At 40.4% G+C, this 25,818-nt stretch overlaps 2 protein-coding genes across 3 annotated transcripts; one reads left to right on the top strand and one right to left on the bottom strand.

The window, feature by feature from the left end:
* Nucleotides 1–2,165: 2,165 nt before the first annotated feature.
* LOC147799906 (uncharacterized) lies at nucleotides 2,166–6,668 on the bottom strand. Its single transcript, XM_087133875.1, has 4 exons — nucleotides 6,341–6,668; nucleotides 4,661–4,730; nucleotides 3,775–3,900; nucleotides 2,166–2,739 (listed from the first exon to the last, which is right to left on the bottom strand). The coding sequence occupies exons 1-4, from the start codon at nucleotides 6,665–6,667 to the stop codon at nucleotides 2,504–2,506; spliced, it is 759 nt and encodes a 252-aa protein (XP_086990001.1). The 5' UTR covers nucleotide 6,668; the 3' UTR covers nucleotides 2,166–2,503.
* Nucleotides 6,669–10,236: 3,568 nt separating this feature from the next.
* Nucleotides 10,237–25,676, top strand: LOC110980444 (lymphocyte antigen 75-like). 2 transcript variants are annotated; one of them, XM_022237128.2, is made up of 14 exons: nucleotides 10,237–10,551; nucleotides 12,603–12,690; nucleotides 13,552–13,709; nucleotides 14,516–14,622; nucleotides 16,577–16,701; nucleotides 17,244–17,401; nucleotides 18,653–18,756; nucleotides 19,384–19,520; nucleotides 20,388–20,528; nucleotides 20,969–21,165; nucleotides 21,852–21,966; nucleotides 22,104–22,142; nucleotides 22,650–22,738; nucleotides 23,173–25,676. In XM_022237128.2, the coding sequence occupies exons 2-14, from the start codon at nucleotides 12,618–12,620 to the stop codon at nucleotides 23,236–23,238; spliced, it is 1,509 nt and encodes a 502-aa protein (XP_022092820.2). In that variant the 5' UTR covers nucleotides 10,237–10,551; nucleotides 12,603–12,617; the 3' UTR covers nucleotides 23,239–25,676. The 2 variants fall into 2 exon arrangements, with proteins under 2 accessions (XP_022092820.2, XP_022092819.2); XM_022237127.2 differs by having other exon boundaries at nucleotides 10,238–10,551; nucleotides 22,647–22,738.
* The last annotated feature ends 142 nt before the right edge of the window (nucleotides 25,677–25,818 follow it).

Below are 25,818 nucleotides of genomic sequence, written 5' to 3'. Positions count from 1 at the left end.
ACTGGTTACATTATAGTGGTTGCTACAGGTTTGGCCATGCATATCCATGTAGCAAGAAATATCGCGATTATATTAATCAAGGTGTTATAAAGGGAATTGTGTATCGTTCTGTATTATACGTCCTTACGGCAGTCGCTTTTTTCAAAATCTCTTTTTTTAAGCTTTACACTAAGCATGAATTATTTAATTGAAACAGAACATGTTCTATACTTTTTTATTTGTACAACTAGTCTCATAGAGGCCAATACATTAATCTTCACTAAATCCTTCTGCCCGATTTCACATTTAAAACATTAGGCCTACTTTTCAAGTTACATTTTTACTGTATCATATGCTGACCTCTTTCCCCCCATCATTACCTTCAGAATCGTTCCCATTTTCTTGTTGCCATTTTAATGTCATTTTGCTTAAGTAAAAGTGACAAGTGATGGTTCTTAGTTGAACAGGGCATGCTCACTCCTATGCAACTCTCCTATTCGCTGCTCTTCTACTATCTACACTCTGCACAAATAGCGCTTCGTAATGGTCACATACAATCGACTTAATAATATAATGACTGCATGTAGAGACCCCCAAAGTAAAAATGGTGCAAGCAAATAAAACTCAACTGTAATTAGACTGTTTTAACTGGGGCATGTCTTTGGATAGACAAAAGCGAATAAGATAAAATAAAAATGCCACCACACGGAGAAAGTGCGCTTTAAGACCGTGTACGTTCTGAGTGCCTCCATTTGACAGTTTACGTTTACCTTGGACAGTATGTGCTTGCATCACTTTTACCGATTTAAAAGGAGATTTAAGTCAAAAGGAAAATCAAGTGCTGAAAAAAATCTGAATCAACGGTGGAGGCAGTATCAAATCTGAAGGAAGGTTTTGGGTTTTTCCCCCCGAGACAAGTGTTGTATTCAAGTCCATCACAATTCCCTGCAAGTCCCTGTAAGCCCATCACAAGTCATGCGGTCTTAAGCCAATTCACAAGCTTTTAAAATGAGCTGTGACAAAAACATTCCTTTGTCATTGTTTACCCTCATACTTACGACTAGCCTTGTGAAGGGACTCATGACTGGGCGTGTGAAGGGACCTATGAAAGGACTTGTAATGGACTCGAATACAACATTGCCTGAAACATTTCCCCATTTTTCCCAATCGTTAAACAACTGTCCCTTTGAAAGGAAGGCGCTGCTATAGGTACAATTTCTACACTGTTGCTGCTCCCATTTGGCAGTGTATTCCACATTGCGTTCCTCAGGCTGAAAGTAACTCTGGCCAGTATTTTAGGTTCAACATTTATGTCAACATTGCCCTACAAAGACACATAGATAGTACATGGCAAGAATGCGCATATTTAAATTTAAAATAGATTTAAAGAATTAAATTATTACGCAGGACAAATAATACTAACACTTGAGCGCATAAACAGAGGGCAGCATCTAGGTACGTGGGTGAAGCTAAAACCTTTTGCGAGAACACATCATGCAGTGACTAGCTGCTGTAATTTAAAATGTGTGCTTCATCCACAGAGTGTCAGAAGTGTACATGAGACAAATGAAGTACCAATGGGAAAATGACTCGATTTATTAGCAGAAACATGCCTCACTGTCGTCACGTCTATCCCTGCAGGGCCATGTGTGACCCAGAGGGCCAGGAGACATCAGGACGTTCCTGGCCAATAGAAATGTTGATTTCCTGTATACGTCAGCTTTGAAAGGGCTCAGGAAATGTAAAAGTAGACGTTCCGTTGGACTATGTTTCTGTAATTATTACACCAGGTGTTAAATTAGGATAAAAATCTAGTTCGCATTTCCATTTAGGAGGCACATGTAGGAGGATTCATGCAGGAGTGGCGTTATAGCGGTGTGACATTGTATCCTGACGTAGAAAACCTAGGCAATACTGTTGAGGACAGTCACTATGCTGCCCCAAAGCCGCAGCAATAAAACCTATGTAGAAGTTGCTCATGATATCAAACAGAATTACAAAAGGATGAATGCATTTAGCAGCGGCGTATCCCGCTCTTGGTGTCGGGGGGGAATTCAAAAACAAATATTCACCATGACTATAGAGGGAGAAAATATAGCCTATTTATTTGATAAATATACCGATTAGTTTGTTTCCTACTCAGCTATCAAGTATTCAGTTGAAAAAATGTTGTTTTTCTTTAAATGAAAAAAACGGGGGGAGGGGGGCCAAGTCCCCCTGCTGGATACGCAACTGACATATACTAAGTACACCAGTTTTTATATAGCGAGTTATGATCGACGTATGGCGTGTCAATTTCCGTTACGGTCCCCTGATTTTATCGTATGATATACATGCATAAGGCGGTAAGTTGGCGGCTGGGGTCGTGTTTTCCAAGAATTTAATCATGTATATTGCAGGTTTTTCAATTTGATTCTCTATGATTACTGATCACCATTCAGCACATGACATAAACCTAAAGTTAGAATTTAATTTGATGTTGAGGATCATTTCATCTGAAGCTGTATTATCATAAATCACATAACTACTTCTCCTGCACACATTCCTTGACCATGACTTCACAGAGTTGAAGGAAATCATTTTTATCACCATAGTTAGCATCTACACTGACATAACGAGCCAAAGTAGGAGGGGAGCAAACAAACTCAATCCATGCCCCCGGTTGGGCCTGAGATTCAGTGACTGCTGAGCCACATATCATGTTACTGGAGACGTTTAAGTTGACACCCACGCGAACTGTTGCCCCGGTCAAGCGTTTTGCTGTGAAAAGTTAAAAGCAAAGTGACATTTGAGAGCTATTTAAAGTATGGGTAAACATTAAAGTTGACAAAACGCGAGGATTGTGCTTACTTATGGTATATGTACCGCTTATTCTTTTTGTACAAGTTAGAGGTAGTATGCATAACACGATTTTCCTGTTTGATGTCATATGTCAGCCAAACACGCCTTCGGTTAAGGCAGTTTTCTATTATTTTTTTGTGTGTCTTGTATTTTGTGCATCGCGTGGTTCTGTTTTGGTTTGGACTTTTTGTGGTATCCTATGAGCACATCATTTGGGAAAAATATTACATCGCAAGTACATCTAGGTAAAAACACATGGAAAGCTGGTAAACCTTAACAGTATAGAGTTAGAACCAAACGATAATTTTGTCTCTGGTCTTATTCAGTCATAAGTAAAATACAGTGTTTGTTGTGTTCTTTGTAACCGAGTTACTAAGTTGACTCATCGCTTACCACAGCAGTCACCTCTATTGACAATGGTGATTCGCCCCAAACAGTGTTCTCCCCCCAAGTTAACACGCCACCAAGGATGTTCGGAGATAGCTTAAAGGTATAAGATAGATTTGACCAGTTCTGATTTATTACGAATTATGGGCCAGTTTTCCCCCATATGATCACTTCCTGCCAGTCCTGTAGTCTTTTCTCCACATCTCATAACCGTCTTTTTATTAATATACAAGTCTTGTAATGTGACAGCCAATGTTCGTCATTCAAAGTTGTATGTGAGACACGTATGTTCACTCGGGCACGTCTAAATGAATTTGGCCAAACTGCGTTCATTATATTCAAATAATGATTTTTTCTCATAAGTACAATGATCTGAACGAAGTCATAAGTGGCAGATTATATGTTCTGCTCCCCACATGTGCACACAATACAACTGTGTAATCAACAGATAACCAACAGGTCCACACTTGATGGTGACCAATCAATCAGACGATGAGATTTATTCAGGTGTTGTATACAGGGGTATGATTACTGATGGAATAGGCCGAGTACCTTCTTTACACCTACCCGTGTGAGCACAGAAGGGCATTTCTCTCATGTTGGTATTCACATCACCATCAATGGCTCGTTCAGGGCCAAGTAAAGGGCTGTGTGTTGAGGTTTGCTGACTTGCTTTCCCCATCAGTGGCAATTCTACATTACAAGAATTGATTCGTGGCATTAAATCACTTGCTGTGAACTGTTTACAAGCTGTAAGTTATGTATTTCAGAAGTTCATATGAATAATCAGACTGGTATAAATGCAAAATCGAGACGGTGAAAACAGGTTACAAAGCAAAGAAAACCGCGTCACTTATATCCGTGAGTGTGGTTTCCACATCGACGTATAAGAAACGCTGAGAGCAACGAAATCAAGACACAAACTGCAACGCGGGCACATGGAAACGTCAAACGGTGGTGTCGCCGACAACGTAGACAAACGCAAACCAACCCGCGATCGATCGGCAAAGTTGAGCTAGGTTCAACTACACGGTTTGCGTCGGGTAGCCAACCAACAAACATGCATGGTGGTATGACCGGCGTGCAACGATGTCCCTCTCGCTTAGTTCCACGAATGTTGCCCATTTTCTCCAGAATGCTTAATCACTACACCCTTATGATCAACTACATAGCTGAACATCAATGAAATGCATGAAACTGGAGTACAGGTTTGGCATCATGAGGCGGTACCGTCAAGAAGAAGGGTATTTCCCGTAAATAATCACAGAGTTTCGGACGCCGTACGAGAGGCTTTACTTTGGAATTTACACAAACGCAGCTGGCAAACACAACCCTGGCAATAATGCTCCATATAGTTCATTTGTCGGAAAATAATTCTTAAAAATAAAACATAAAAAGTCACCTTACAGGTGTGTAGGGTGTATCCGTGCACCTTGTACAGAACAGTTCTTACCTCTTTCAATCCATGTGGTCTCTGCTAGATATGTTCTTTGCCCGGTGCTTGATCTCATACTGTAGTCAGACTGGACAGACACAGTATTGACACGAATGTTTATCTTCAAAAGTCAACGAAAAACGGTGTTGGGTTTTCTTAAGTTTACTTTCTCATAAAAGCATCAATTATACATAAAGAACGTGTCTCACGTCCCCGAGCAAGGTGTTACTATACAGGGTGTCCCAGAAAAAACCAAACCCTGAGGAAAGGGGTTAATATGCCCAAACCGTGAGATATGATTACAATGTATTAGGATCTCCGAAAAGTAGAAGCAGTATTTTTTCAAATGATACCTTAATGGTATCCCTCCTGTCATGTATGACTAAACACCATTGTCTTGAAAATGGGGCATCCAAACTCAATTGGAACACCTTGGATGCGTTCCAGGAGCCATTGAGAAAACTCCCGTCTCCTCCTGAGGTCTCCACGCAAAGGTTGGTGGCGGATGTGCATTCGGTATGGATGGAACTGCAGGTCTAACCGCGTTATCCGGTTAAACGAAGAATGGGACAGTCCAAGTCCATTCCTCCAGCAACTGGTTCCCCTTGGCTGTTTGACAAGTTGCTCTCGAACTGCAGCAATGTTTTCAGGGGTTGGCACTATGCACCTTCTTCCCGAATAACCCTTATTCAAATTAAGGCTTGTCCTATGTTCGAGGTATTTGGGCACACTTTCCCAGATGGTCGACTTGGCCGGTGGATCCCCATCAGGGAAGGCTTCCCTAAATGCAGCTTGGGTGGCTTGAAAGCTCTTGTTTTCAAGAAATTTCGTCACGACAAACACTTTTTGCTCTTTGGTAAGTTGCACCATGTTGCAGACTTGCTGTCCTGCTTTGAACACTTTTCAACGCTGCACTGGCCTACCTCGGGGCAAGTCAACACGTTTAAACCAGATTATTGCATAACTTGAAAGTGCCAAAAGGCAATCTTCCCTCATTAACACGACCTTTGTTGTCACCTTCAACCAGGACAAGCATGACAGAGGACAACCTCATTCACTGGTTTATCCAAAGTGCTACCACTGAGTTCGGATGCCCCATTTTCAAGACAATGGTGTTCAGTCATGCATGACAGGAGGGGTACCATCAAGGTATCATTTGAAAGAATACTGCTTCTACTTTTGGAGATCCTTATACATTATAATCACATCTCATGGTTTGGGCATATTAACCCCTTTCCTCAGGGTTTTTTTTCTGGGACACCCTGTATAGTTTGAGTACGATCATAGTTCGACTTTGGAAATCGGAGACGATCAAACTTAATTTAAGATTTAAATGAAAGATAACTGGTACAAAGTGAATTGTATATTTTTGCATAAGAATTTTGTATCGTCACAAAATCGGCGATAAGTTTTTTGTTCCATGTTTATAGCTGCTCCCATGCGAGCCCTTGCCACAGTTCATGCACTGCTCGTTTCATATTCAGGACGGGGAAAAGACAAAAATACACTGTCACTATAGTTCATAACTGAGCAGGCTTCATCAATGAAGTGTTTAGGAGATTGACACTTAACACCGATATTTGGCTTATTTGATTTATTTTGATTCCGATACTTTATAGTCTCAACTTATATGATGTGTAGTGCTAGTGTTTAATAACTGGGTAGAAAATAGACATTGCTGCTGCGTTATATACTCACCCCTGATTGGGCGAATGCATAGAAACTTCCAGATATTCTCTTCAGTTCCTGAGTATAACCGTCAAAATGTGATACGTTGTTTAAGACACACTCATGTGTCTTCAAGAAGTAGTTTGTAGACTTGCAGTCTGGATGTTCAAGACACAGACTGAAGCAGTGTGTCTGTGTCTTTACGATAGATTGATTAAGTCTTGGACTTTTCAAAACCTGATCAACAAACCCGCACATCTGTTCAGGTTTATACCCATGGTTTGCGGGAATACATACCTTATAAGCACAAGCTTGAACACAGGTGTAAGCAACGGCTAATATCACATTTCGTAACATATTGTACTGTTCTTACTGAATGATCCGTTCGAAGGTTGAAATATGTGTACAGCCATGTGCATATACAAAATGGTAGATAATTTTTATTTTTTAGATCTGGGGCCTAGTTTCATTTCAAGAGATACATACTTTCAGGTTAAATTTATTTCTTACAAATAAATTTCAAATACAAAACTCATAATACGGACAAAAAGAAATCTCCTAAAGCCGAATTCTGAAAAATATATCTCGTAAAAACGATTTGTTTCCATAAAGAGAAACAATATATCTCAATATAAAACTCATAAGAACTCACTGGAGGGCATAATTATGCCTTCAACAAACAAAATCTTGGAAAAAAAACTCAATTCACTTGATGGCACTACAGAGTTTTTAATAGAAGTAACAGTAATATGTTTGTGAAATCCGAGACTCTTAAGTCACAAGTCATCACTGGTAAGTCATCCTTGCTGGTGTTGAATCATGACTAGCTATCACCCTTGAGTTTATTGAGGTACTATGTTTATTTATACAAGTTTCATTCCAATATCGAAGCAGGACTAATACTAGTCCCCTGTTAGTGCATGGTGGTTGCCTCATTTATTCTTAGTATGTCACTTTGAATGGCAATAGCGAATCATTTCAATTCAAAATGTATTCACCATTCAAAGCGGCCTGCTGAGAAAAAAAATGAAAAGTATCGTGATTTGAATGTGCACATGCATGAGATACTTTCGTAATAGGGCCTGACAGTAAAAGATCACGCAGCGCTAGCTCAAAACCCCTGGCGGTCGTTCCCCAATCGGGATTTTACATGAGACCGTCCTATCACGTTCAATAAGTTTTGGAAGAATTATTCCTACCTGAAACCCCCCCATGAAAACTCACGTTGGAATTTAACCTTTGTCTTCCTTGAGTAATATTTTTGAAAAAGTAATCAGGAGATGGGTAAAAAACGAATCCCATTAACTTTTACTTCCGGCAATATCGTTCCTAGGTGTCCTTGTCCATGCACATTATTTTGTTTTCACTCCCTGTGCGAGATTGAAAGCGAGATTGTACAACGTTGCAGAGATTTACCTACCTGCACTCAATGTGTTCTGAATCCAGTTGAGTTGACCGGACACAGTTCATGTCAACAAAGGTTAAATGAAACCTGGGAATCTTTCGTAAACGCAGTTAATGAATCAAAACAACCCTGAAAAAATTTGATCCCTTTTTATTTTGGCCTTTCCGGACAGACTACCATAAAGTATAATTCTGTGACTGTTAGTCTGCGTTTGTGACCTCGGAATTGCACTGTTCTTCATGTATTTTAGATTTTCGGGAAGTGATAGGTCAGTATTTGGCCGGATATTTATCTCTGAAGTAAGGTGATTTTTAATGTGGTAGCAAATAATTTACAAAAGGCCATTTTATTAGTTTAAGTTTTAAGAAGTATCTGGATGAAAAAGTTTTACAAATTCTAAACATTTTGCATGTTATTTTACCTGACGCGTGCCATCAGGGGTCAACTTTCAGTCTAAGAATGACCGCGCTGTGTAGTGCTTGTCTTCTGTGCAATTGTAAAGGGAAAACGTTGCATCCTTCCAGCGTGAACGGCTCAAATATCATACCAGTGTACACGTACACATCGATCCATTTCCAAATCTGCTATGGAAATGATTCTTTACCAACTGACGCTTGAGGTTTTCAGTGTTTATGTATGTAGTGAAGCGACGTGTAATGTCGATTTCAGGGTAAGATTAGCCCACGTGGGGTGAGGTGTGGTTCCCTGGTGAGGAAGACCAGAGTCCAATAATGGGAGAGTGATTTTGTTCTGATGTCACTGGACGTTTATTCCTCCCAAAAGAAAAATCCATGTAGAAAAATCCTCTATAGAGTTGATTTACCATCACAATTAACATTACAAACACCATGGCCGTAGTGTGGATGGCGGAATGGCCTAATGAACACTTAACCATACCCTGTCCGTTTCTCATATCTACTCCCTCCCCACCCAAACCCTGGAAAACCCCTTTTGGACAAATACATTTTAATTTTGGGATCATTTCCTTATGGCCCTTTGGACAATAAATGTCTTTTTTGTTTTGTTTTTTGCTTCGCCACTCTTAGTAAGAACCATTTTATTTATATTGAAACTAGGTCTAAGATATGAAAGTTAGAATAACGTAAATTGTGATGTGAAATAACGAGGAAATTTCAAATACATGGACATTGTGCTCCCAGAATCGGAAGCTGGTGCCACTGTACAGCTCTGCTGCTGCGAGGAAAATTGCGCTCTCTCTTGGTCCTGCTCGGGGCAGTGCTAACAAGTCAGAGCAGAAGTCTTTGGTTGCACTTTCCTTGTTTCATATTTTCGGTTGTGACTTGAACGACACAAAGTCCAACACCTACCACATGTTCCAAGGTCCAACCACGGAGGAAGGATGTCCTTCCTCCGTGGTCCAACAGACACTTTAGGCACTGTGCCATGGGCCTCTGTACGAATAATGGGGGCATGATACAGCAAATCTGTTTGTGCGTTGGGAAATATTTCCAAGTGCTTTCTGGAAAGAAAGTAAACGTGATCTGATAAAATCAATTAGGGCAAGGTCATGTGAATCAGGAAATATTTTTTTTACATTTCTTACGATCTGCTGATGCCAGGCTAAGCCTGGTACTGATACGTATGTACACCGACCAGGAAACGGGTCCCAGGTCTGTGGCATAACGTTGCTACGACATGTCCGGGGCTGAAGGGGCAACTAAGCCCCCCCCCGCACATGTGTTACCATTACTTTGTTCAGGAGATTGAAAGCGCTAACACTGAGAACTGGAAAAAAAAAGTATTAGCCCCCTCTATGAGGAAAGAATCCTTCTTAAAGCACCTTTCCATATGGGCATCGACAATTGCGCCAAGCGTTCCGTATCCGTCAAAATCGCTCCCGGGGCGATTTTGACAGCCGAACGCAACGCACGCTTGTGTGATGTGGAGTCTATTTTTGTGTCCGGGAAAGTGAAATGCATGAACGCATCATGTGTACAACGCACACCCAAAACGGACACATTGAAAGGCGCCTTTTTATACAGACAAATTTGCGACAGTCGTTGAAGAATATAAATTCTACATCCCCCAGCTCAAAAATTACTGTCTCTGAGTCACTGAGAAACTGGTTGTTTTCGAAAACAACGCAAGCAAAATATACATGTATAGCATACATGAAAGTCTATCAAATCCTTCGCGTTCAGCAAAGATTGTGCACCGAAGTGTTACCCAATGCAGGCCTCCATCGAGTGATCCCTACATTTCTGAGTGCTCAAAAAATGTATTAACTTCCATTATGTTGTATACCACCGTTTTATCAACCTCAAGTTATGTTACTAAAGACAAGCTTACTGGGAAATAATGGAGTGCAAGTTTTACTCGACAACAGGTGCATGTATGAGTTGTTGGTGAAATTAGCTTGGCACATGGGCGGATCCACCAATAAGAAATCTCATTTGGGGAGGAATGATTTCCCCAGGATCTCCGCCCATGATTTAAAATTCGGCGGTAAAATACGGTGTCAGCGTGAGAGCGCTCCCTGACTGTATATGAGTGTTTAATTTTTACAGATTCCTTCCGTAGGATGTGCCGGTGTGATCAACATGGTTCGAGTCTGACTAGCTACTTGATGCACCATTTAAACATTTCTTACATGGTTAACACCGGAATCTGGCTATTTACACCAAGTATCCAGTGCAACTCAGGGACATCCGTAAATTGACTGGTACCTATTTTCACCCACAAGCCTCCATCAACGATATATAAGCAACAGCCCACCCTTAGAATCGTGTCGTTAGTTGTAAGCCAGTAGAAAACGAACGACGTATACTGATATCACGGAGTGGAAAGCCAACTCATAGCTCCAGTTCAAGACAAGGTACCGGCATGTTGTAGCACTACTAATATTATAAGTAAAGTTATGTTACACTTTCCTTAGGCCCATCGAAAAAGGAAAGTAGTTTGTCTCTGGTCAGATTGATGGTCCGGAATCGGTGCGGTGACGCAGCTTTTTCCCCATCCTCCAGGGTTGGATTGTGCAGACACACGTATCGAGTCATGGGACTAGACCAGCTTTATTATGGCCCTTTTCCAATACTCGACTTCGGATCCGTATCAGGCTTCATATGCTTTTTTGCTACCTGACTTCGAATAGTGCAAAAAATATCAAGTAAGATGCAAAAGAGTCTAACATTACAGTACTTCAATTTAATTTAAACGCTTCAGGCCTACAGTCGGGAATTGGTTTCGGAAACGAACCTGAGACGGAGACAAAGTTGAGTATTGGAAAATGACATATGATTATAAGCTGACATCAAACAACTTAGTTTCCATAGTCTAGCATTGTTCAACATCGGTCTTGTCGGAATCTATCATCCTAAGTAAAAGACTGAGCTGCCCCAAAAATGTTGATGCAGTGTGGCAATAGCAGGTGCAGCTCTCTGAGAAAACATTGACGCGCAGGCTTGAAATCGATGCGCGCTAACCAGAGACGAAAGACTTTTGTTTTGGGTCTTACGGATATTGTTTTCAGTACTGTACATCGGTTGCCCACTTCTACATTAGAATCCATGTAGGCTTAGGGTACATGAAGAAGTTCTGACCTACATGAATTTCTGGTACTCATTGTGATAAATAATTATTTGAAAATCAGTCTACGACATGCTAAAACTAACCGAAACACCAATCAGCTGTGTATAAAGGTGCAATTGAGGTTTCAAGTTTTGTTTTCAGAAAATGATTAAGAATTTATTTTAGCCATTTTCAAATACGTGGAATTCTAGTCCGAGGCCTATTCAGTGTTTTGAAGAAGACGTAAAACTAAAAATTCGTGTAAGTTTTATTTTGTGAAAACAGTTGATCGAACGGGACCTGTAGCAGTAAGGTTTGTATGGAGTGTTAAAATCCATTGGCGTAAATTTCTGCCTGAAATGGGGTATGGAGGATGGGGGAAGGTGTGGGGATGACTCACTCGGCCATGAAAATTTGAAAGAAGGGTGGGGAAGGACACCATACGACTTTATATAGAGGTCGTTGTTTATAATATCGATGTACACCTTTAATGTGTATTCAGATTTGCATATTTATGGCTTTCGAAAATTGTTTTTCCTTTTTCGAATAATATTAAAAGCATTTTAATCGTTGGAAGTCTGACAATTTTTTCACGATCCACTTAAGTTTTAATAGTCGCAAGACGATGGGGGATGATTCAGTAACCCCCCCACACTGTTTATCGATCACGTGCATGCCGACAACCACGTGTCACACTCATCTCCAGACATCACGCGTGCACGTGTCCCCCCGCAGCGTGCGAGATAATGCAGAGGCCGCTAAATGCCGGTGTCTACAGATTTGTCGCCATTAACATCCCTTAAATTGCAATACAAGTCATAAAGACAGAAATATTACAAAGTAATTGTTAAACGTCAGATAGAAGCATTGTTACCATCACTGCACATAGTAGTAACTCCTTTCTACTTTGGACGTCTCTTCCTTGTATATACGAATAACTAAGCCCCCATTGTCTGCACCTATAGACCTTTTTCCTGTGATGTCACAATCGTGATGTGTTCTGATGGTAATCTACTTATTCAAGATAAACTAGTCAAGCATGCAGTATTTGCACGTGGTTGAAGCTGCCCGTAGGAATTTGTGGAATCACCATGGCCAGGGCGGGCCACACATGGTGGCAGTACAGTGTTTACATTTAGCGCTATCCAGTCACGTGGGTGAAAGGGTCTATAGACCAACCTGTACCCGACATTTTGCTCGTCAAACTGCTGTTATCGTATTGTGTATGGCTTTTCCTGTTTGTGCCATTGAGGAAACAAGCATCGTATGCATGCATGTCTTTGTCCTAGTAAGAATATACAAGTTCGGCTTTACAAATCAGCTGTTCCTTCCGTTCCATTGGTCCTGTTTCCGTGATAGCTGTGGACTTGAAGCATGCCCGGGTTGAGTTCACGGATCTTCTTAGCTCATCTAGTTTCCTGTATTCTGAAGGTGTATTGCCAGTCTGGTAAGTCCATCAATTACGATCCATTTTTTTTTATAACTGACCAGCTGACTGGCATATTTGTTATTTATTAAAATAAAATCGACAATGAAAATGCATGTTCCCCCAAGCCTCAAATCAGGAAGTGATACGTACAATACCTGAATATCAAACGTTTTAAAACGCCAAAAATATGGGGAAATATTAAGACAATGAACCAGCATTATTGGTGTTCCCAGTGTAACAAAATTCGCAGGCAACCTATTTACATCATGTCAGTCTAGTCCTGTGACATCAAACCCAATGACTACGATAGGTATAACTCTGTTAAATGCAACAGAATGAAAAAAAACTCTCAAAAAGTGAGTCCTTTAGTATAAACCCACTTGGCCTACACAAGAGAGTGGAAACCAGAGAGAGCAAAAATCATTCCAACAGACAGCAATTTCAAGTAAAAAATAGTTGTCCCTCATATTTGCCCATCTTTTGGTGCAAGTTTCACTCTTCAAGACCTTATTCCCTCTTTTAGGGTTGTTTTCACCATCTTGGAGGGTATGAGGGACTCCCTGTTTTAGAGAATATGTTTTTCACTCTTTTCACACCTGACAATGACGAGATAATGCCGTCCGAAACATTTTGTCAACATGTTCTTTTCAGAACCTCGCTGGTTCACAAAGGAGATTTTACAAAGTTCAACCGCAAATCTTCTTTGTCACATTACTCCGTCCGCCAAGCAAAAATAAATGGTGTTTGCGTCTACAAAATTATGTGGAAGATGAGAGGACATCTATCCAGTGTATTTGGGCGGACATCATGGCTCCGATTCCTCCTTCGCTGCTCTCCTGACTCTCTTTCCTTTCATCCATTTCTCAACCTCTTTCTCAGATAAAAGTCATCCCCAAATTTGCTCCGATGGTGTCCAGTTCCAGGGTCGTTGCTACTGGTTTAGCACAGAACCGGCTAATTGGCTCGACGCAAATCACAAATGCAGCCAATATGGTGGTAATGTTCGGTTGCCTGTGATTACCAACCAAGAACAAGAGGTGAGATCGAGACCTCAGATAGATTTGAATCAAAAGAGTTTGCCAAAAATACGTTCATGAAGAAAAAACATACATTAAATATTTTGATTGTTGTCATTATTTGTTCGTTAAATTCATGGTAGGATGTATGTGTTGCACGTATATAACAAATCAGTCACTGCGAGTGATGACTGAGGCGTTGGCCGCTCCCCCAAAGGTTAGGCCAAGTTGTTCGCCGGTTGCAAATACTTGCATACAAATTTGTGACCAAATCATGATCATCGATCATGTCGTTCCGAAGAATACTAGTCACTCAGTTTTGTGGCGCGAGTCAGAAATTATATAGAAATTAGTTAGAAATTATATACGTCATGATAATTGAATTCTGATTTTCAGAGATACATTATCATTGATTTCCGGATTTCTGAGTTACATTCTCATTGAATTTCATGATGCCATATTTCCAAGTTAAGTTGTTTTAAATTAGACATTTCGGAGATTCAGTCTTATGATAAGGGACTCGACTCGAGCCGAGTCATTTGCTCACAGTGACTCGAGTCGAGTTAAGTCACTAGATATTATGACTTGACTCCAACAAAAGGGAATTCACTGACTCGAGGAAACACGAGCGATATAAACTGAATTTTGTGCATTTTTGTCAGTTTTAAGTTTAAAAAAGCAGACACTATTGTCCCAAAAATGAATAGAAGGACTTAAGTCTTTTATCATTTCCCATTCCTTTATTATTAAAAACCAAAAACGAGATCAGTGAAATAATAATAAAAGTTGTTTCCGTTGGTGTAACGTCAAGTTTTGGCCTGTTTCAGGACTGGTTGCATGCGACACTGCCCTATCATGATATGTGGATTGGTCTACATGATATACATGCAGACGGACAGTGGTCCTGGGTCGATGGCACGTACCCAAACTACACGTAAGTTGTTCAAATTTAATCACAGAAGAGTATTTTTGTTCGTTGATTTCACGTGTTCAACCAACCAATTTTATTCTCACTGAAGACTTACTGTGGATTATGAGTCAGTATGTAGGCTGATTTGCACTAAATCACCGCCATCGATCGTTTCGTGGATTACAGCACTAGCGACGAGGACATTTCAGCTAGAAAGCCTTGGTATTTCGTTTGGAAGTAGTCTTCCCGTCAACCACAATTGCTGTCGACCAGATATTAAACGCCTTACCTTGTGCTCCTCTGCGCCGCTGTATAGTGTCAAATTGTCTGAACATCAGACAGATTTGCAAAGTTCATATTTGGTTCGCATAAAAAGGGTCCAGAAATTGGCTGATCAGCGGTTCGAATAGATTGGGCAGCAAAATGGCACGGCGTACTCTTGGCAATAATGCAGTTGACTGGAAGACCGAAGCCAATAGAATATACATATAGATGAGCATTGCGAACTCCTGGCTGTTTAGTCCTACTGTTGACTTTGAGGAGCTACGCGTAAAGCACCAGTCGGTTATTTCTTGTGGTTCATAGTCCACATTTTGCATCCATGCTGGCAGCACAGGTACCAAATCGACTGTCCGATGGACAGGGGAAACTTCAAGATATTACTGAGTCTTCTGAAGACAATGAGAGCCAAGGCTTTCTAGTTGATACGACCTTGTCGCTGGTGCTAATCCACCCCCGGGTATATCTGAAGTTTTGCGTTACGAGGAATGCCATTTTGGAGTGCCATGCAAGTATGATGATGGAACTTCACCTTATGCCATTAACCTTGTCTCTTTTTCACTGATGTGAATTGAGATTTGGGATTCGGGTGTTTTGCAAATCACTGAACACAGCGATGCCATCCGTAAAGTCAAAATCAGTAACACACTGTATATTGGTAGCTGTCTTGAAGACTTTTGGGCTTGAACTCCCGACGCCGGGACACAGATACGAATACTTGCAAGACATAATTACAGTCCATCATGAGGATGAACAAGTAGAAAGCGGCTTTGTTACCTAGAAGATCTGTGACAGTTATTGAAGTCTTCGAGCACAAGTTTCCAGGAGTCTGGTGAACGTAGTTCAAGATCCTCCACAATGTCGGCAATTTTCCTTGAGGCGTTATCCAAATCAGCTTTGGGCTGAATGTACACAACAGTAAGAAATATTTGGTTAAACTCCCTTGGGAGGTAAAAAATGGACTCAGGGCAATGGTTGGAAATTCAAAGTCCTGTGAAACTCAGTGTCCTGTGAACAGTATCTATGTTTTACTGTGACATCTGTACACCATCTTTCATTGATAAATTATGGACACATACTCCGCCTCCACTCACCTTATGGGGGTCCGAGTTTCTGTCCATACGCTCACAAAGAAAGCCATCAATAAACGGCCAGAGTATCGACTTTTTAAACCAATTTCACTGAAGTACATGACCCGCTGTCCTGGTATTCATAGCGTTCGTTCATGCAGGCCTTGACGAATGCCTCCGTTTCCCCCCTTGCTTATGTCGCGGTACACGTATCTCCGGTGGAATGTCTGTGATGGGTGGGGCCTAGCCGATGGCCGTAACTGCAGCAGCTCATGTCCCTTGAACATAATGAGCAATGGTCGTACGTGTCCATTTCCAGACTCGGAGGGACTGGCAAGAATTTGGCTGAATTCGCTCAGGAAAAGCACCAAATACACACAAGTCCACAAAAACATGACTCCAGAGACAGTTCCACATCTATACCCAATGTCAAGAAAGGAGGAACAGAACGAAAACTCAGCAAAAAATGAAATAAAACAGGGATTTTTGCACACTAGGTGGTCGCCGCAGCATTCTAAGGGGGTGAGTCGGTGGGTTAGATTGGCCCATGAGATGCTATTTTCAATATATCCTTTGACAGGTTTTACCTGAACAGAAACTAGTAACTTTACGTTCTCAATTTGTCGTAGTAATTGGGGCTATACTCATCCCTGGAACTCTTCTAATCATAACTGCGCAATTGTGTCTCACCTTGGAGGTGTATGGGTGGATACGCAGTGTCATTCTGAGCACCACTACGCATGCTCGTCAACGCGTAAGTAAGATTTCAAATAAAATTTTCTGGCATAAGTCATAAGTATATGTACGCCCAGTGAAGATATGTTTATTTCAGTTTGATTTATCACAGAGGTATTAACTGTTCAATTTTGAGGCAGGAACATTTGCGACCATGAAAGTCTTGATACACATGGCACGGGTTTTGCACGGCTGATCTCCCTTGGTGGGAAAAATGAGGAACTCTGCCATTTCAAAGATACGCACATACTGTTATGTTTCCAATCTTGATGTTATCGGTAGGTATTTTCGTGTTTAAAATATAAATTTTAGTATTATTATTTGCTTGGTGTAAAGCAGCTCTATAGTTCGCATCATTTGGCAAAAGTTGCTATTACCGACAGGATAGTTCGATGGTACCCATCAATTTAGCAAAGGGTCATTTACCTGTCCTTGTGTGAAAGGTGCAACCCCCCCCCTTGCGGTTCTCTTTTCCCTTGCTTATTCATGTAATTGTTTTCCATTGTATTGATACGATCCCAATCACCAAATTAAGAATTTCATATCTGTTTTTTGCTGCAGCCAATCATCCCATTTGCCACAGCGGAGGTATATTTTTCCGTGATCGCTGTTACTGGAAAGTAAATGGGACCAGGTTGTCCATGTCGGGTGCCGAGGCAGCGTGTGAAGAGATTGAGAGGGGAGCACAATTGGTTGTCATCCATGATGGGGAACTCAATGTATGTCAAAGATTTTCACGACATTATAAGCTTTTTCAGTTTGTACAGTTAATGATGTAGTGCCACATTAGGTGTGCGGATAAGATGCTGGCTTCTGATTGGAATCGATATGTCTTTTGAGGTTAGATCAAGGTAAGTTTGGTTTAAATTTTGTTTACATACCTTGTGTGGAGCAACAGACGTGCACACAGTGCAGGTTGTGTGAAGCTTGTGTGGAGTAAGGTAGGCCACATAGCCAGCCTCTCGCAGTTTCAAAGACAATTCGGATGTATGGTAATTAGAGGCGAATTGATGAGCAGTACAGGAAATCTTCGACAAAATCCTGCTTAAAATAGTGTTCATCTTATCAGAACTTTATAAATATTTCGTCGGTATTTTCACGAAGTGACAAAAAACCTCAAAATCTAGCAATGGACAATCTGAAATAAACGCGTTTGAAAATACCAGCTTTTTCAATACACATATTTAATCATTTTTGTGCTACAGGTTAAGGAATTTTTACAAAGTCGTGAAATATATGACTTGGCAAATGCTAATCCATACTTACAGATAGATTGTCTTAATTAAAGAATAATTAATTAATAAAACCCAATAAAAGTTTTTTCACTTGGTGAAAACAGAAAAACCCGCTGGACTTCATTTTTTCTTAATGCATAATACACAATAATTTTTGTCACTTCGTGAAAAAACATACGCGTTTGAAGAAAATGGTTACATTTCGTTACATTTCAACACGAGCGCAGGTTTTCATGCACAACATTGTTCGCAAGGATGTGTATACAGACAGAGTCGTACAGGGATTGTGTATAATTCTCTCTAATTTTGTCCTGATGTGACTTTTTGTAGCTTCGTGAGAACAGAAAAGCGAAGAGGCCAGGTTTTTGTTAGCTGTTTGTTTACAGTTACCAGGAAAGTAAACAGCATTTTGCTCTGATATTCTGCTAATTAAATTATGTTCTTTGCATAAAAGGAAGTAAAATTGTAGGGAAGACTTCAGATCGAAAAATTATCAATTTTCCGGGTTTTTGTCGTTTCGTGAAAACACTGAAGATTTGTCGCTGACGGTCAAGAAGCGAAAGCGGTTGATTTGAGAGTGGCGATTTTCTGTGCTGTGGATAATTCTCAGATGTATTGATTAGTTTTATTTGCAAATAAGCTTGTGTTCTTTTAATTGTAGTTTGATACGTTCACTTCGATTGTGTGATATTCCAAGTTTTGTATTGCTTTTTTTCTCTTGTAATTTCATTCCAGACTTTTTTATCCAAGTTAGCGAATCCACTAGTTTGGATTGGTCTGACTGACTCTGAACACGAAGGGTTCTTTAAGTGGATTGATGGAAGCAGCATAACATTCAGGTATAGTTTCATCATCAATTTCTACAAAGCTTTCAAGTTCGATGTATTTGTCAGGATACATTTCAAAGAATTTCCTTGCATTGCAGTTGTTTATCTCACAGTAAACTTTGAAACAGGTTAGCGTGACAACAACAGCCAAATATGGTAGATACCCATAAAAAAACTTTGTGTAACGCTCAGAACAGCAGAGTCCAGGCGTGGATCCAGGGGCCTGGGGGTGCACCCCCCCCCTTTGACCAAAGTATTAAATGAATAAACAAAAAAATGCCGGAGGGACAAGAAACAAAGAGGGGTCATATGCTTCCTGAAATTGCTCACAGGGAGCCTAGAATCCCAAATGAGGGATTCGCGCTATGCACTCGCACCCCCCCCCTTTAGAAAATCCTGGATCCGCTACTGGAGTCCGCCAAACATTGGCCAGAAATGGTTGTCTGTCTCGCTTAACTCGTTGCATATAGAACTGCGTAGACTTTCTTTGCATCAAATCATTCGAAATCATGTTATCTACTTTATGAACTGACTTGTCAAAAGTCCGACAAGCTCTGGCGCTTGGAGCTGTTATAGTTGTGTACAGATATTAAGATTAATGACTCATTAATTGGTATGCATGTGTTTGGATTTCGGAAGAAATTGGCGACCCCGCGAGCCCAACGATAGCAACAACAATGAGGATTGCGCAACCTTGGACTATGGTACAGGCAGCTGGAATGACGTGGAGTGTTCGCGCACGCAGGATGGTTTTTCTGTGGTGTGTGCTTTACCTTGTAAGTCTTTCGAAGTCTTTCGAGGCGTGAACACTAATGCACACAAGAGGAAATAGTCAAATACTTTTTAAAAACACCAACGAATCCATGGAGGGATTTCACATTAGCGCCGTCTGCGCAATTCCGCATCGAGACCGAGGCTCTCTGTGTTGAACTTCGTCGCGCGCGCCCCCGGAGTCGACTATTAAGTACATGCTGTATCCGGTTCGTAACTGTGACGCCACTTCAGTTTAAACCATGCAGATACACGACCATCGCAGGTACGTTAGTTCGCGGTAAATTGTAACGGTTATTTTTTTCTTTTGATTTTACGTGTCGAGTCATCCTGAAAGACTCTTCTACCAAAATTTGCAGCCTGAAAAGTCTAAATTTATGTATTTTGTATCTTGACTCCTTTCACTCGTCTGATCGTATTAAGAAGTGAAGCTGACACATACAGCCTCGTTTTGAAACGCAGAAGTGCGCAGATCGACGCTAAAAGCGTCGTACTGGGATCCCTCTATTGTAGTTTGACAGCAAAGTCCGTCATGACAGTGAGATTGAATACGTATACGACTAAACATGTTGTTTAATTACCATGCGCATTGTGCTGCTTTGAGTTTTCTGTATACTTCCTACCGGTCTATGATTATCCTTATGGTGTTTTGACGCTTTTGTTACTTCTAATGTCCATATCCACAAAGCAACCTTCAACTACAAACTGGGGTATTTACAATTTATTTCCTAATTTCCATTAAATACGAATTTCTTCACTCTTTCTTCAAAAAGATTGAAGCAAATCATTATGAGAAATAATAGGTCTCACCCAAAGGCCTACCCACAAGACACATTAATATGACATCACCTGTATTTCTGCTATTTTAACAGCATGTCGTGATGAAGGATCTGGCGATTCTGGACCGTGCCTTGATAGCAGTGAGCAGTGTTCGTGCGTATCAGGAGGTTACTGCTCAGACGTTGGCAGGTGTCGCTGCTTAAGGCGATTCCATGGCATGGTGTGTGACACAGGTCGGTTCAGGATTCACACATATAATCCACATTTAGTCATCAAACTTATCATCTATAAAAGTCAGCAGCCGGAATTTGAACTCTCATTTTCTGCCCGAGATTAAAACGGACATTTGGTCAATAAATGAAAAGGAATATTAAGACAAATCACCTTTTTTCACTCCTTCACTCATTGCGGTTTATTTCATGAAGACTAACAAACAGCAAGTCACATGAAAAAATGTTTGATTTATGATAAACAGAAGTTACCTTGAGAAGTATGAAGAAAAATTTAAAATTACAAAAAGTAACTTAAAATAAAAGTATGGATATTAAAAAAACATATAAACTTAGCTGAGTAAATCATTCATTTATTGATACGCACTGCGCATGATCTTTGATTGAAACGGTAATCATTTATTTCCTTTCATGTCGTTTCTCCTAATTGATGATCCGTACAGCTGACGTCAGGGTGAGACTGCACTCTACAAGTGACGTGATGGAGGGAGGATTGATTGAGTTGACATGTCATGTGAACATCCCTAAGAGTGACTATTCTCTTCAAATTCAACACCTGATTGCACATTCCTCTCACAGACCCCTCCCAGAAGACAGGACCCGCTTTTATTTGGATAACGAGGAGAATGGTTACTACAGGGTAGGTCTGCCAATCGATTTTGCCAAACTTCACTTTTGACACAGGTCATCACCGATACCTCAGTGCATCTACCTAAATGCAAAAGAGTATATAACCACTCTCAAAAAGAGTCCTATTTAAATCCACTGCAAATAGTAAAACCACTCTAAAAGGGTTAAAACTGTTCTAAAAAGGGTGAATACCACTCCAAAAAGTGAACATTACTCAAAAGAGGAACTTAATGGAGGACACTTTTTGTTTACATTTCTATTTATAGGGATATTATACAACACCTTACATAACCTTTGACCTGGGTTCTGGAAAGGTACAAACATGAGACAATACGTTCCGTAGATGCAGTCTCTCTTTTGCCTTAACTTTGCCATCATGTTCGTCTAGCAAAAAATAAGACATTATGATATGGCTCCTTAGAAGAGTGGAAATACTTGAAGTGCTTTGTACTCACTTCAGAGTGGTTTTATACTCTTTTGGAGTGGTTTTTGAAAGGGACTCATTCCTTTTAATTAAGAGTGAGTTTTTCATTCTTTTGTACGTAGAGTATAAAGGTCCCTTAAGTTGACTGTGGGACTATGGCAGCTTTTGCACCAAAAAAAAAACCACTTGAAAGCTCAAGCTATTTTTCATAGACTTGATGTTCAGCGTGATTTATTTTTAATGTCTTCAATTTCATCTGGTATCATTTCAAGGTTGTAATATCCAATGCCACTATCAACGACACAGGAAACTATGTTTGCGTTGTTTCAACATCTGCTGGTATAGAACCATTAACAAGAGTGGACAGCACTCACGTCAAGGTCAAATGTAAGTATCGATTGTATACCTCAGCGATTGATCGTGTCATTAAATTGAAAGGCATAAGCCCATAGAATGGAATGATTACAATTCACTCACATGTGTGCTCTTTATAATTCCAAATGGTTTGCTTTATATTTTCATAGCAAAAATCTCACCTGCTTCCGAGCTAAGATCCAACCAAGGTAAAATAACAGACACACGTCAAATTTAAGTAAACATCCATAAGGTTTACAACACTATTGTTTTTCCCGAATAATGAGACTGACAAAATGGGAGCAACCTGTAACACAGAGCTGAATTTCGAAGTTGGAAGAGCTCCAGTACGATATTACTGAGGTTACAGGTTCAAACCCTTCTCCAGTCAATTTGTTTGTTCAGCTTTACAACATTGTTGTGTTTCAAACGCTGACTATGTAGTTCAGAAATTGATTTGATTTGATGTGTTGTATAAACTAAAACATTTACCACCAAAGCAACATTCATTGATACTTTTTGGCCAACTATGAAGCCTCGGAAATTACAAGAGGCAGCAATTCCAGTACTAAATTGTGGTCATCAAAGCTGACCATTTAACATGAGAACTTTTGATTGAGCACAATATGATTTTTATTCTGGCCAATTACAGAATGAATCTTAGCAAGCTCCTGCAATAATGGAGCCGGTAATTTTTGGTTTTGTTCATACAGCAGAGTCATACTTAGAGTCTGGATTGACCGTCGCTGTAGGTGTCCTGGCTGCCTGTTGCATCTTACTCATCATCTTGCTGGTGGTTGTCAAGGTACTTTACCATTAGGACAAGTAAGCCATGATAGCAAAGTCGCCACAAGAAATAACCCTAAACGCAAAGCATCATGACAGCTGGAGGGAGCGGGTTAGCATAGTGGTTCTTTACTCGCTTTGCACCAATGAGGCCCGGGGTTGAGTCCCGGCTTGACCCAGGCTTTAAGTGCATTTGGTTTCCAGTCCATACTCGCTCTTGCCTGCTTTCTCCGGGTACTCCGGTTTCCTCCTGCCTCTAAAATTGGACCTTCTTCCTAACTCCGTAATGTGATGCTAATTAATAAAGGTCATGTATAAACGTATAGTTATTGGCGCAAAACGCCGAGTAGCTGAAAGCGCCATTAAACTAAAACAACCCAACAGCTTAGCAACAGAACTTCAAATGTCGACTTAAAAACCTACCGTATTCTTTTCCATCATTACTTTCTCCAGGTTCTTGCCAAAATGCGGAAAAAGCAGGATGGACCTGACGTTAGCATGAATGCCTTATTGTCGTAACGACACCAAGTTCTAAACACGGATCGCAATACTGCTCTTTCACTGATAAATTATAATCATGCACGCATGCACACAAATGGCCTTGGCGGCAAGGGTAATTGAAAATGTAAAGGATTGCGATTTTGATAATTTTCTCTCAGGTTTTCTGGCTTTGTTCAATTTTTCCCGCTTAATCTCGGGCGCTCAGGAGAAATCACGATTTTAAATTCACTTTACAGAGCACTAAAACTCCTACTCAGACTTCAAACTAGTAGCAAAAACAATTTAATGGGATTTTCTGAAGAAAAAAAGAACAAAGCCAAAGAACCTGAGAGAATCGTACCCCTGTACATTTTCACTGACCATTGCCGCCAAGGCCGTGCGCATGCGTGCATAATAACTATGAATTTATTAGTTAAAAGGTCTATTGACCGGACTTGTTGGTTGAAATCTAAACTTCTCCTGGAACTGTATTTGAATGTTAATGATGTTTAAGTACCCGGACCTGTATTAACAAAATTATGTTAGTGTACTTTAGGTTTCAGATGAAGAGCCGTGATGGACAAATGCTATTTGTAGAAAATTTTGTAAAGGGGGTACTGGCGTCGCTCAGCCTTGTGGGAGATTACTTTACATTAATCAAGTTAAGTAGATTTTGTGCATAAGGTTCATGTCATACGCGGAAACGTGCATTTTTCCTGTTATTACTGTTGCTCAAATCATTTTGTGTTATTTCTAAGAATAAAGCCTGAAAGTTGATCCCTGATGGCGCGCTTCCAGAACCCTTGGATATATATTTAGAACCTATTTGCTTGCATCAATTTATAGAAACTGTCACTAACAAAAATCTAAAAAAATCTTTAAAAAGCCAAAATAAAAAAATCAACATAATTTTGCATTAAAATTTAGGAAAAAACTTGAATCCATGATCTACTTTTACGAAAGATTCTAATGTTTAATCTAACCTTTGCTGACAAGAACTGAGTCGTGTCAATTCAATAGATTGGTTCCCGTCCAGTACCTAGTCTCCAGACGTCTAACAGGCGTCCTTTGAGGGTGCAGACCACTAATTCAAGTGAGAATTTCTAACCAGCTCATTAGCATTAAAAGTGCCCGCACAGTATCTTTTGAAAAGGAGATTGTTTGGCCCCCAAAATGGTGAGATTGTGTAAATCTTTGCCAGGATCAACTCCCTGGGTCTTTGAGCTTTCATATGAGGGCAGAAGGGCTGAAAACTACGGTTGAAAAATGGTCCTAAGTGCCCGAGAAAGTTGAGGGTTGCCACTTCAAAAATGGCTGCAATCAGACTTCGGAAAAATCACTTTTTGGGGGGTGATTTTGTTTTGTGGGAATAATTAAAAATGTAATCGGTTAACCCACAAAAAATTGAAAAGAAATTGAAAGATAAGTGACCAGACAAGAATTTCATTTGTGTTTCGGAAATCTCAGGGATGTTTACGGTGCTGATTTTGCACTGTTTTCAATGGGGCTTGAATTAGTGGACTGGACCCTTGAACGTAGGGATTGGTAGAGGGTAATTGATCCGGCAGAACCCTGCAGAGTGTATGTAAAGGAGGAAACGATGTCCGCTCAAACACAAATGAAACAGGAGCTAATGTAATATTTTGCCTTTTCATCTTTGTCACCGAAAAAAATTCATCATAAATTGTTTACATAACCAAAATTTAACACGATAACCACTGATTTGACATAAGTTGCCGTAAAATGATTTATCGATGAAAATCATTGAAAAATATATTGCCATACTCTGACCGACAGAGGCGTACCAAGGATAGGTCCTTGTGTTTTTTGTTTCTCGCTGCAACGTAATTGGTCTGACAAAAACTTAAATATTCAGCATCCAAATTGCCAGGGTTAATTGGACACGTTAAACCGCAGCTAGCTACCGGTCCTTATATAATAGGAACAGGGACCAGTCCAGTCAACTCAACTACACATGGAACCTATCGAGTGCAGGTAGGGAAATCTTTGCAACGTTGCGGTCTCGTTTCACGTAAAGCACAGAGAGTGAAACATAAACGTGCATGAATAAGGAGACCTATACGAACGATATTGCCGGAAGTAAAAGGTCGTTAATGAAATTCATTTTTTTACCCATCACCAGGTGACTTTTTCTAAATATTGCTTGAAGAAGAAAAAAAGATACAAATTCCAACATGAGTGTTTTATGGGGTTTCAGTTAGTAACGGTTCTTCCCAAAATGACTGAACGTGATATGACGGCCCCTTGTAAAGGCTCCATAGATGGACCGCGTGAGGGTTCCTGAAGTTCGCTGCGTGACTTTTACTTTCAGACTCTATTGTGGGACTAACTACTGCGGGCGAAGTCTAGTCACACAGTCCTCTCGTCAACACAACCCTCTGGTACCGCTAGTATATTGATCCTGTTTAAGGGTGACGGAACGTTAAATAAACCAGCTATCAGTATGTTGTTCATAAGTCAGGCGTCCAAAGGCAGTTTGTTTCAAGTCATACACTGTCTGGGTTACGTCAAGAAGCTTTGGGCCAATCACGTCAAACCTCCCCGTGTCCAACACTACAGTCGACGTACTTTCCAGGTTGGGATGGTATCCGCTCGGAA

This window comes from Acanthaster planci, linkage group LG02 (assembly GCF_054643075.1).
Source record: "Acanthaster planci isolate LZ-2023a linkage group LG02, COTS_SCS, whole genome shotgun sequence".
Taxonomy (NCBI): domain Eukaryota; kingdom Metazoa; phylum Echinodermata; class Asteroidea; order Valvatida; family Acanthasteridae; genus Acanthaster; species Acanthaster planci.
Note: the sequence above shows the minus strand (reverse complement) of the source record. Positions and strands in the feature narration are given on the sequence as shown.